We start from the raw sequence: 12908 nt of genomic DNA on the forward strand, positions 1-12908 counted from the left end.
TCAAAAGTTTCTACCCCCATCGCAGGCAGAAGAGTCTCTGATCTTCAAATGTAATTCACTGCCTGAAGTGTTGTGAGGCATTTTAACGTGGTAAGGAACCATATAATTGCAGATGTTATCAATAAACCTGAAACCTGCCCCAACAGTAGATCATCTTAAAGGTGTCAGCCGGTAGCACACTTGCCTCTGAGTCAGAAGGTCGAGGGTTCAAGTCCCACTCCAGAGACTTGAGCCCATAATCCAGGCTGACACTCCCAGTGCAATGCTGAGGGAGTGCTGCACTGTCAGAGGTGCCATCTTTTGGGTGAAACGTTAAACCGAGGTCCCATCTGCCCTCTTAGGTGAATGTAAAAGATCCTACGGCTGCTATTGGAAGAAGAGCAGGAGTTGTTCTCCCCAGTGTCCTGGGGACAATATTTATCCCTCAATCAACATCACTAAATACAGATTATCTGGTCATTTTCACATTGCTGTTTTTGGAAGCTTGCAAATTGGCTGCTGCGTTTCCCACATTACGACAGTGACTCCATTTCAAAAGTACTTCATTGGCTGTAAAGCGCTTTGGGACATCCTGAGGCCTCCAGCCCTACAACACCCCCGTCTCCGAGATATCTGCACTTCTCCAATTCTGCCCTCTGGAGGATCCCAGATTTCGATCGCTCCACCGTTGGCGGCCTTGTCTTCAGCTGCCTGGGCCCCAAGCTCTGGAATTCCCTCCCTCTCCAGCGCTCCATGCTCCTTAATACCTCCCTCTTTGACCAAGCTTTTGGTTATCTGCCCTAATATCTCCTTATGTGGCTTGGTGTCAAATTTTAATTGAAAGCGCTTCTGGGACATTTCATTACGTCGAAGGGGCGACATAAATGTAAGTGGTTAAGTATTGACAACAGTCCTACTGCAGATTTCAGCCAGCATTCACTGACCAGGGTCGGCCACGAGAGATACAAAAGTGTGCTCGTTAAGTTTGTGTGGATTCTAGCCCCACCTGATGTTGGAGATCCAGTACGGCAACTCAATCCCACTTGGGGACCTAGTATGTTGGTTAGACAATTATTTTTTATTGTAGGTCCCACACTCACGTCAGAGATGTTTAGAAAGAACAATCTTTTATTTATACAGCACCATACCATGTTCAGGATGTCCCACCAACACCTTAAACATTCACTCCCTCCACCACCAGCACACTGTGGCTGCAGTGTGTACCATCTACAAGATGCACTGCAGCAACTCACCAAGGCTTCTTCGGCAGCATCTCCTAAATCCATGACCTCTACCAGCTAGAAGGACAAGGGCAGCAGGCGCATAGGAACACCAGCACCTCCAAGTTCCCCTCCAAGTCACACACCATCCTGACTTGGAAATATATCGCCATCCCTTCATATAGTCGCTGGGTCAAAATCCTACAACTCCCTGCCCAACTGCACAAACTGCACCTGGACTAGAAAGCAGCTCACCACCACCATCTTCAAGCCTAACTAGGCATGGGCAATAAATGCAGGTCTTGGCAGTGACACCCACATCCCATGAACAAATTAAAAAATGCACTTCATAACCAATGAATTACTTCTGAAATGTAGTCACTGTTGTCAGAAACATGGCAGCCCATCAAGAGCCTACAAACAGCAATGTGATAATGGCCAGATCATCTTATGATGTTTGCTGATGGATAACAATTGGTCAGAGGGAAGAACTCCCCTGCTCTTCTTCCAAAAGTGCCACAGGATCTTTTACATCCACCCGAGGGGCCAGAAGTGGCCTCGGTTTAAATTCTCATCCGAAAGATGGCACCTCCGACAGTGCAGCACTGGGAGTGTCAGCCTGGCTTTTGTACTCCAGGTTTCTATAGTGGGATTTGAACCTACGACCTTCCGACTCAGGCTAGAGCGCTGTCCACTGAGCCACGGCCAAGACTGAAAGCCATTTAAGGGGCCTTCAGAGATGCAATTCCTCAGGTCACTAATCCTGCAGGTTAACAAGCCATCGACAGCACAGAAACAGGCTATTCAGTCCAACTAGTCCATGCTCCACACGAGCCTCCTCCCACCCTTCATCTCACCCAAACAGCATATCCTTCCTCCCTCATGCTTAGAGCTTCCCCTTAAATGCAGCTACACCATTCGCCTCAACCACTCCGTGATAGCGAGATCCACATTCTCACCACTCTCTGGGTAAAGAAGTTTCTCCTGAATTCACCATTGGAGTCATTAGTTAGTTACTACCTTGTAGTTACAGGCCCCTAGTTCTGGTCTTGCCCCCAAGTGGAAACATCTCTATCTAACCTATCGAACCCAGTCATAATTTTAAACACCCTCAGCCTTCTCTTTCCTAGAGAAGGCAACCCAAACAGGTCAATCTTTCCTAATAAGTCGAATCTCAGTTCTGGAATCATCCTAGTAAATGTTTTGCACCCTCACTAGTGCCGCTATCATTTTTATAATATGGACATCTACCCCATTTAGACTCATTATCCCAGTCAGTTATAGAGGACTAAACAACCTCCACTTTAGTAATAAACTAATCCCAGCATTAAAATTTCCAGGAACATTGCAATTTCATGGGGCTCAATAATCAGTCCCACTAACCTCACTCCACAAGAGCCCCACAAACCTCCTTAACAAGGGACAAACAGCAGGCCAAGATAACTCGCTCCAGGCAAACACTTCCAAGTTGCTGTTAATAAACTAGTGAAATGGGGCAGATACCCCAGTAGCCTGATATCTGGTGAAAAGATTAAATACACTCAGCAGGCATGCCACTGGGTCAAGAATCATTAATGGAAGTAAATAAATATGGAAAACTTCCCATATTCAGAATGCAAATCCCCAGCCGTGATCAATGACCAAATGTAAGCAATAACCATGACAGATTTGCTAATTTCAACACTTTATTAATCACAAGTTGTTGCGCAGGGTTTGCTTGCGTTTCCTGTACAGGAACAAGGCGATCAAAGAAGCAGAGATCAGAGAGACAGCAGTCACAGTCAGGGCCACCATCAGGACCACCTCAGACTCCGCACCTAAACAGCAATGAGAAACCAACAGTGAGTGAAGGAAATACTGAGGGGGAAATGGAAACTAGCAGTCGGCCAACTCACCACCTGGAGACCTCTCCGCCATCCGTTGCTCAACCTCATTAAGGGACTCAGCTGCCAGGTCTGTCACATCAGTGTCCAGAATGACCAGGGGTCCAAGGGAGGCCTCACCCTCCCACTTCAATTCAGCATCACTCACTGCAATATCAAACATTCCAGTTAGAGAGGGTAAAGGGCAACCTCCAACATCTAGAGAATCAATGTCCTACCAGCGTCAGGTACAAGATCCCTCCTTCCTCTGGAATCAAATCCAAACTCCCTTGTGGCACTGCAGTTGCCCAAGTGGCAACAGGCACAAACGTCATTGTTGGATACTTCCAATGGGGTCCAGCTAAACAAGAGAATCAGTTTCACAATCAGGTTGGGCATCACTTCCCCACACAACACATCCCTGAGGGAGAGAGGGGGCACTTACACATTCTGCATCTTCTGGAAAGTACAAGCTTTGCTCATGGAATCTCTCCGATCCACTGCAGCAACCTTCAGGTGACAGGAGATGAAAATCTGAGGGACACAGTCAACACAAGTCATTATATAGTGACTCCCTCCCAACTTGGGAACTCAATGAACAGGTGGATTCAGGGGACAAGTAGCAGAATGGATAGCAAGCTGGCTAGAAACAGAGAAAAGTGGTTAATGTTAGTGATTCATAGGATCACAGGATATACAGCAGAGGGATTTCAGGGGAAACTTCTTTACCAGAGAGTGGTGAGAATGTGGAACTCGCTACCACAGGGAGTGGTTGAGGCGAATAGTGTAGATTCATTTAAGGGGAAGCTAGATAAACACAGGTGGGAGAAAGGAATAGAAGGATATGTTGGAGAGTTAGATGAAGAGGAGATGGAGGACACTCGTGTGGAGCACAAGCCAGTTATGCAGATTGGCTGTAAATACTTTGCAGTGGTCGGCTTCCTCTTACCAAGGAACGATCATCGCCAAAGAAGCGGAAGGCATCCAAGTCAAAGTGGAGCTTGTCCAGCTCACGCTCGTCTCTTGGCAACACGAAGGTTGAGAAGGAGTCCTCAGCTTTGCTGTCCAGGAGGCAACTGAAGAAATAATTTTTTTTTTAAAACGACATGGAGTGAATCAAGAGAAGCCATTGAGACAGGATCAGCTGGAGAAAGCAGAGCGCTCCTTACCCATTGTAGTCAATGATGCTGTATCTCGGGGCGGAGTCCTCGTCTGGGCTCAACGTAGCGACACAGCGATCAATGTAGAGCTTCAGGGGCATGTGGTTGGTCATTGAAACAGAGGCCTCAATGTGAATGAGGTCACCCAGGTAGTAGACAGTCGAGGTGCGCTCTGTGAGCCAGCCATCTGAAGTACAAGAGGGACAAGGGTTGGAGACTGGGTACAACTGCCAGTGGGTGACTGCAGGAAGTCATTCCACATCCACCCATCACATACCATTCATTAGGCGCAGAGAGAATGACAGAAGCCCCTCTCCAGACTTGGTGGAGCTGAACGGGATCCAGGTGGGCTTGATCGGGTTACTGCTCACATTGCCCTTCCTGGAAAGACAACGGAGCCATTTTAGGACAAGGTCAGAGAACTACACCAGCTGTAGGCGTTATTTGCGACAGTGTAAAGAATCTTACCTAAAATAGTGGCACTCAATGGGAACGACAGCTCCATTAGTTCTCACAATGACAGATCCATGGGCCTTGGGGGTGTGGTTCAGGTGGGTGGCGTAGACCAGGAAATCTCCAGACATCTGAAAGACATCAGGTTCAGAAATGGACAACATTCTACTCAGGTGGTTGGAAGTTGTGCAGCCTCAGCAGCTAAAGCAAGGAGGGGGATTGCAAGCACAAGACAATTAAACAGAATAAAGATTCAATGAAAGGACAGCTTCACTTCAATAAAAGGAGCCACAGGTTGATAATTTAGAGCAATGAATAGAACAAGATTAAAGCCTCATTTAAGCCAGACTCCCCTGTATTCTGATACAAAGGAGTGGAAGAAAAAAAACTCAATATTGTAGATAACTAAACCCCCAGTGACCTGAAAATCCACAAGACAGGATGTAAGGAAGGAAAAGTTAAGAACTAAGTGAAGGATCAAGGCCAATAAGGCCGAGATCAAAGTTGGAGACACTCAGGAAAACCAGTTAAAGCAAAGGACAATACATAATTCAACACAAGTCTGGAGGTTTTAAAAGCAGGAGACAGGAATCAGGGTAGGAAAAACAAGTTGGGTCTATTCCAGACACCAAGCTTAGAGCAAGAGTTGAGGAATCACATTACCTTCACTCTGCTGCCACACTCATGCAGCCCATAGTCAAAGAGGACAGTGTGGTTCTGAGAGTAGATCCCGGTTGACGGACAACCTGCCGTCCCCAGGGTCAGGTCAGCAGCTTTAATCAGGTGCCTGGTTCCAAATAAATCCATCTGTAACCTGACCAGCAGGTTGTGCTCTCCACACTGCACCGTGTAAGATTCGCAATTTTCAGCAAAAATCACGCAAGGAAACTGGATAAAATAAGACTGTTTATTGACCAAAGTAAGCTTGCACAGAAAAACCTTTGCTAAAAGGACATACAAAATGGCCGCCAGGCCCCGTGATCAGTTTATGAACCATTTTATTTCTGTTACTGCAAGCCAGACAGGCTTGTGGATTGAAGACAGTGAGCCCACGAAAGCCAGTCTCTGGGAACCGAAACTCAGAGCAACAGCATACATATTCAATGGATTATAAGTACAGGATGGGGCCCATCAAGATATGGGCGGACAATGTAAAAACACTTATACCCATTTATTGTACAAAGGAAAAACCGTTTAGCAGCCATCAAGGAAAATGTCCGGACCGATCAATATGCGAACCGAGCCACGGTGACAATGCAAAAGACATTGAAAGACATTATCGGCCAGGAAGGCCAGTTTAAGTTATCACCGGCTCCGTTACAAGACAAAGCGCCCCTGCAGAGATTTCTGCCCGCCAAAATTAATACAAAGACAGGACTATGATTTGGCGGGAGATAAGACTGTCCCAAAAGAGTATAACTATGGATTGAAAGTCCATCTAAGTTACTTCGGACTTCGGGTTACTTGAACAACTTCTTCTTCACTGCCACGGCTTCTTGTTGGGCGACTTCAGGCTTCCATTTCTTCAAGAACTTTCTTCTACGAGGAACGAACGAAGGGCGGACGGTGCCCGGATCGGCGCCTCTTCCACTTCGGCAGATCGATGAAAACGTTTTCGTCTTTTTAAAGACGGACGGTTTCGGTAAAAGGACAACGTGGTCGGTGTTCAGCCAAACAAGGCTCGGCCACGACGAGAAGACGACGAGGGTGGCCCGGGTACTGGGGTCGGGAGATCATCGACGACCCAGGCCGACGGAGAAGAAACCCTCTGGAGGACTGGCGATCTAGGCCACAAGATTCTCCCAAGTGCATAGCCTGCATCTGGGTCTGCTCCATGAACCCAAATCGACTTAGTAGATCTCAACCTTAACGAGCGCTCATCGAGGCTGGGTCTACCCCACCGCCTCGAGGGAGGAGAGAATATCGACTGCGCCAGAAGTTTCCAAATCCACGTGACGACGGAAAGCGGTGCCAAAAAGGCTGCGAACCCCCTTTCTCGCGATTTCGAGAGTGGTGAGCATGATCCCAAGTTCCCCAGGTCGAAACTTAGTTTAGGTATAGGGGAGGGAGTTAAGGGAAATCGTAATGTGTTTCCCCTTTTTCGATGTGCCGTGTGTTCCCCATTTCCATAGAGTCAAGTTCATAAATTTGTGCATGATTGTAGTAACTTTAATCTGTGCCTATGACATGTATTTTGTAATGCTTCAAACTGTTTAAAAATAAAAGCATCCATTTCGTGCTATTCAACCTGGTCTATTGAGTTCTTTCTCTGCACTACTGTTCTCTGCACCTAAGTCCAAGGTCTAGAACCGTAGGGGGAGTGGGTCGAACCACTCAAGGGTAATTATTGCACGAAGCCTGGCAGGAGACCAGAAAGAGCAAGAGAAACCCCCTACAGAAATGGCGACCGCGGCAAGACCTTGGCAGCAGGAAAGTAGTGTGTTAGATCAAGATCTGAATAAACGAAATGTGATGGATGAAAGAATAGCAGATTATGTTTTCGGAAAAGTCAACCTCACAAAACAATGGATATCTGATCTACTAAGGGATAGGCGCCCGCTAGACGCAGCCATCAAGTGGACAGCGGGTAGAGAGCATAAGAAATCTGTAGAAAAGGCGGTCTGGCTGATGTGCTACAAGAAGCAAGTCCAGCTTTTGGACCAGTTAGTTGCAGCACAGACAGTCCAGATCAACGGCTTGCTTAAAGGCGTAGAGGAAAAGGTTGCGGGAGGTCAAAAACTGATTGAATCGCTTGACGCGCTGAACCAGGAACGCCGCTCTGTAATTCGCTGCCACGAAACCCGGGTAGAATATTTAAAATGTCAGGTCGTTGAGGCCAAGGCCAGTGAAGGTAGAATGAGAGAGAGGTGTTCCCGTCTAGCCAAACAAGTAGATGCCCAAGAGGAAAAGCTCCTGGGAGCCAGGGCAGCATATAAGATGGCCATGGAGGATAGATCTGAGAACACCGACCACAGCACTTGCCGCCGGGAGCTAGAGGACCTGAGAAAGGCCCTAGCGAAGGCAAACGGGTTGGTGTGTCTCATAAATCCACCAGCGAGTCAGCTGTTGCTAGCCAAGGAATCCAAAAGACCGATTCCACAAGAGGCAGTTGGGGTACCAACCCCCGAACCTTCTGCGCCTCCTGCCTATGAGGAGTCTTGGACTCCGGGACAGGAGACGGAGATGGTAGAGGAAGAGAGCCCTGAGGTAGAGCAACCCCAGACAGTAGAGTCGGGGTCGGCGCCAATGTGTCCAACGAGACACCGGAGGATCGGTCCAAATGAAGAAAATGGCGATGACGGACCCCTTGAGAGTCAGATCATAATGCCTCATAGCGCACGACAGCTAAGAGAGATGATAAGTCACATCCCAAAACTCTCCGAGTCAGGAGATCCCTCCGTGCATTTCAGGGACGTGGAGCAGACCGCAGCAGTCAATGACTGCGACGGGGTTGAACAGTCTAAAATGCTGCTGTTCTCCCTGGACAGTTCGCTCCTCCAGTGTCTCCCTGACAAGAGCAAGAGAGGGCACAGGGACTATGAGTTGCTACGGGATGAGATTCTGGAGATCATGGGAGAGGGGGACGGAACTCCGTTCCTCCGTTTAGAAAAGACAGTGCAGCTAGAGGGAGAACCCCCACGGGTTTTCGCCGACAGGTTGTGGCCAGTGTATCGGCGCAGCTGCCCGGGCGGGCCGGCCCGGGCCGGGCTGGATGGCGAACAAAGGGCTCACTGGCTTCGGTGCCTGGTAGCAGGTTGCCTGCCAGTAGTGAAGGAACAGGCCAAAGCATGGTTTGACCCCACTAACGCCCGCTCCACGGAGGAAGTAGTACTAGATCAGCTCACGATCAGTTATAGAAACAACAAGGGCAAGAAAACGCCTGTTGTGAAAGGAAAGGTGCATGAGGTGAGACCCGCAGCCTCTGCTAAAAAGGAATGGCGTCAGGAGGGAAATCGCCATCCCCAAGCAAATAGCAGTTGTTACGGGTGTGGGAAGGAGGGTCATTGGCGCAAGGACTGTAGGAATCCTTGGAAGGATAAGAGGGAGAGAGCGTTCGCCGCAGCCCAAGATCAAGCCCAAGCCCGAGTCGCCAACGGCCCGAGAGTTTACCCAACACCAGCACAACCACAAGTGCAGGCCGCTGCCCCAACACCAGTCCAGAACCCAACCGTAGCCTCTGCCCCGAATAAAGGGGGTGGTGCGGTTGTGGACCCCGCTGCGATCGAGTCAGTCTTGGAGACTATGCGGTCTCTGATGACCTGGCAGGGGAAGGTAGTGGTTGCTAACAGCCCTATCGCCCCCGAGACCCCAGCCGAAACACCTAAATGACTGACGCCCGCGCAGCCCATCTACTTGTGTCCGCTCCGCTATGACGCTTGGAGAAGACCTGTGGTGGAGATGGAGGTGGAGAAACAAAGGGGTAGTTACCTGTTGGATACGGGAGCTTCGTGTACCGTGATCCACACGGACAAACCTTTTGCCTCACCTCTGTCCGCCCAGGCTCCATATTTAGTAGCGGGTTTCACAGGTAGAGCACAGGCTGGCGCGCACTCCCTCCCGCTCTCCATTCAGTTGGGAGCGCTCCACACCACATGGACGTGCATCCTATTGAAGTGGAAAGAGGGGGGGGGGAAAGGCATCCTCGGGGCTGATTTCTTGGTGGAACACGGGATCCTCGTGGACCTGAGAAATCACTGTCTCTGGGGAGCCGAGGGCGGTTTAGGTAAGGTAGTCGTAATCCCGGGGAAGGAAGAAAAGGGGGCCCTGTGCACTATGAAGCCATCAGGAGGTTACGATCTCGAGCTCATGATAACAAACGTCCCAACGGACTTGCAGGCGCGTGTGTCAGAAAATCTGACCGCGTTCGCCACCCACAAGCACGACTGCGGGAGAGTCACTGGGTTCGAAGTCAGCGTAGACGGGGACCCCATGATCCGACCCCAAAAGCAGTATAATTTCCCCAAGGAGGCAGAACCCGACATGGAGACAGCAATATCTTCATTGGTACAGCAGGGCGTATTGAGGACGATAGCCACCCACGTGAACTCCCCATTATGGCCGGTAAAGAAACCGGACAATTCGTGGAGAGCCACGGTGGACTATAGAGTCCTCAATAGTAATATCCCAGCCTGCGCGCCCACGGTAGCAGCAGTTGCAGACTTAATAGGGAGTATTCCAGCATCGGCGACCACATTCACGGTGCTGGACATCTCGAACGGTTTTTGGTCCATTCCGCTGCGGCGGGAGGACCAGTACAAGTTTGCCTTTACTTTCAAAGGGCAACAGTACACCTGGAACTGCTTACCACAGGGTTTTCACAACAGCCCCAGCATTTTCCATCAGTGCATGGCGGGGAGTTTGAAAGAGTTCAGCCAGCCCAACCAGATAGTGCAGTATGTGGACGACTTACTCCTGTTCACAGATACAAGGGAGCAGCACGGCCCACTGTTAGCCGAATTGTTGGAACTGTTAGAAAGGAAGGGTTTCAAAGTAAACCCAAAGAAAGCCCAGATCGGCCAGCAGGAAGTTAAATTCCTGGGTCTGTCCATCCGCGCTGGGAAAAGAGCCATAGATAAGGCCAGACGGGAATCTATACAAGATCTGCCGATTCCCAACACAGTAACGGGTGTAAGGTCCTTTTTGGGATTGACCGGGTACTGCAGAGATTTCATCGAGGACTATGCTGCCACAGCGGCCCCGCTACTTCGACTCTTACACAAGGGAGTCGAGTGGTCTTGGGATGAGGGGTGCCAGGCAGCATTCGAGAAGTTGAAAAGAGATCTGCAGACCGCGCCAGCCCTAGGGGCCATAGATGGGGGAGAGGAGTTCTTTCTGGAGGTAGCCGCTAGTGGGGACAGCCTGAGCGCAGTGCTGCTCCAAGAGCGGCACGGCAAGCTAAGACCAGTAGTTTATTCCTCCAGGGTGCTCACGGATGTGGAGAGGAGTTTCTCCAATTGCGAACGGCATCTCCTGGCCACGCATTGGGCTGTGAACAGATCAGTGATCTTCACAGGGACCTCTCCCATTACGCTCCTCACCCATCACACCCCCACGAAGATGCTTCTGGACGGGAGGATTAAGGATGGGACCATAAGCAGCGCTCGGATTGCGCGCTGGACCCTCCTCCTTTCCCAGATGGATCTCAAAGTTAAAGGCCTCTGCGCGCCAAGGCTCGCAGCCAATATGGCATATCCCGGGACAGCCCATCAATGTTCCGTAGAAGGGGTATGGGAAGTTAACATAGGTTTACGGGCCGGGATACATCCCACGGGCCGCGAGATCTACGTAGACGGTTCTAGCACTGTAGCTGACGGCAAGCGACTCACAGGGTGTGGAGTTTATGACCCTGCGGCAAACATTGCCCTGGCAATTAAGCTCCCCAGTACTATGAGCGCGCAGCAGGCTGAACTGTCCGCGGTGGCGTACGTGGTTACCCACCCCGAGATTTTCCCAACCCCATACACGATTTGCTCAGACAGCATGTTCACGTGCAATTCGTGTACAGAGTACCTCGCCATCTGGTCCCGACGCGGGTACACCTCCGCGGACGGGCGGCCTTTAACAGTTAAGCCCTTGCTGGAGAAGATCCTAGCAGCTGTGGGGGAGAAAGGAGAGGTGTTCATCCATAAGGTGAAGGCTCACTCCATTACAGAACCCCGCAGTCAGGGCAACCAGCAGGCGGATGCGCTAGCCAGGGAGGGTGCCCGCAACGGCATTCTCTGGGACCCATACGAACCCGGACCCGTGGCGGCGATCCAAGGCAGGGAGGGAATTCCCGGGAACACAGGGGTGACACCGCCCCCAGACCTAAAGACCGTCCAAACCCTGGATCCCGCCCTAAAAGCAGTCCTAAAAGCCATCACAGAGGGCAAACAGGTAGAAGGTCCGTACAGTACGGCAGCCCTCACAGTCAAAGAAGGTATGCTGTTCCGAAAGGAGCAGTGGGTTGTGCCGCAGCAGCACCGAAGGGAATTCCTGCAATTGGCCCACGAGGGTCCAGGAGCGGGACACCCCGGACCTGAGGTCACCTGGCAACGGGTGGAGCAGGCGGGATGGTGGCCGGGACTTCGGGACGATGTCCGCGAGTTCTGCGCAAGCTGTCTTGTGTGTGCTGCTAACAACCCAGACCCCCACAAAAGGAAGGTGCCCATGGGGCACATCAGGAGGGTAGAGGGACCATGGCAGTCGATTCAGGTCGACTACATAGGGCCCCTGCCCGCCGCCCAGGGAGGCTATAAGTACTGCCTTGTCCTGGTAGATGTGTTCACCAAATGGGTAGAAGCCTTCCCGTGCAGAACAGCTACGGCACTGGGTACTGCTAAGATCTTGATTCGGGAAGTGTTCTCACGGTGGGGACTCCCCCGTTTTGTAGAGTCCGACCAAGGGAGTCAGTTCACCGGTCAAGTAATGCAGAACGCCCTCAGGCTCTTGGGCATTGAGGGAAAGTGGCACGTAGCATACAATCCCCAGTCATCCGGGATTGTTGAGCGTATGAATCGGACCCTCAAGGAAAAGCTGAGGAAAGAGACAATGGGCTCGCCCCAGAAATGGGCGGAGGTCCTGCCTTTAGTCCTCATGGGGATCCGAGCCAGCCAGTCCAAAAGCACGGGGTATTCCCCGCACGAGTTAATGACTGGAAGGATCATGCGAACACCCACCCATGTGCTAGCCCCGGTGCTCACTGAGGGCCAGCTCCGAGAGGTGAAACGGGACAAATTCGCCCAAACCCTCTTGGAGCGCCTGAGACAGATTTATGGGCAGGCGGCTGGGAACATGGGAAGACAGCACCAGGGAAATAAACTGTTGTTGGAACCTCGGAAACAACAAGAGTGGGTAGTCGGGGACCAGGTCATGGTCCGAAACTACGCCAGGGTAGGGAGTTTTGAACCACTGTACATGGGGCCATACAGCATTGTAGACAAAGCCAGCCCCATGGTTTATGCAGTGAAGACGCCCCGACGTACCAAATGGTTTCACATCAACCAGTGTAAACTGTTTAAACCGGATACACAAGGGCCACCAAAGGGGACCAGGTCTGAGAACAAAGATCCTCAGCCTGTAACAGAGTCACAGACCACACAGGCTGGAGCAGTAGCCTGCGTGAAGGGAGAGGCCATCCCATTGGAGTGGGAGGTCTCATCTTTTGAATGGGATTTAGGCAGGGGAGAGCCCGAACAGCTCAACCTCGCTTTAGACCCAATCACGGAGGAGGAAGAGTCAGAGGACGGCAGTCC

General features: G+C 50.9%; 2 protein-coding genes across 2 annotated transcripts in view; both read right to left on the reverse strand.

The window, feature by feature from the left end:
- LOC147090550 (zona pellucida sperm-binding protein 3-like) overlaps positions 1-12908 on the reverse strand; it is a 46563-nt gene that overhangs the window by 10818 nt on the left and 22837 nt on the right. The window lies entirely within an intron of this gene.
- The window catches only part of LOC147090551 (zona pellucida sperm-binding protein 3-like), a 32879-nt gene that overhangs the window by 3134 nt on the left and 16837 nt on the right, over positions 1-12908 (reverse strand). The window contains exons 5-12 of the mRNA XM_085977005.1: positions 5338-5514; positions 4690-4805; positions 4499-4602; positions 4231-4408; positions 4011-4137; positions 3507-3595; positions 3301-3422; positions 3095-3229 (exon numbers count right to left, since the gene is read on the reverse strand). Of these exons, the coding sequence (XP_085833131.1) occupies positions 3095-3229; positions 3301-3422; positions 3507-3595; positions 4011-4137; positions 4231-4408; positions 4499-4602; positions 4690-4805; positions 5338-5514 (1048 nt within the window). The remainder of the gene's footprint in view (positions 1-3094; positions 3230-3300; positions 3423-3506; positions 3596-4010; positions 4138-4230; positions 4409-4498; positions 4603-4689; positions 4806-5337; positions 5515-12908) is intronic.

The sequence above is a fragment of the Somniosus microcephalus genome, unplaced genomic scaffold (assembly GCF_052327205.1).
Source record: "Somniosus microcephalus isolate GS21.2 unplaced genomic scaffold, FLI_Smic_1.0 unresolved_chr4, whole genome shotgun sequence".
In the NCBI taxonomy this organism is placed as follows: Eukaryota; Metazoa; Chordata; class Chondrichthyes; order Squaliformes; family Somniosidae; genus Somniosus; species Somniosus microcephalus.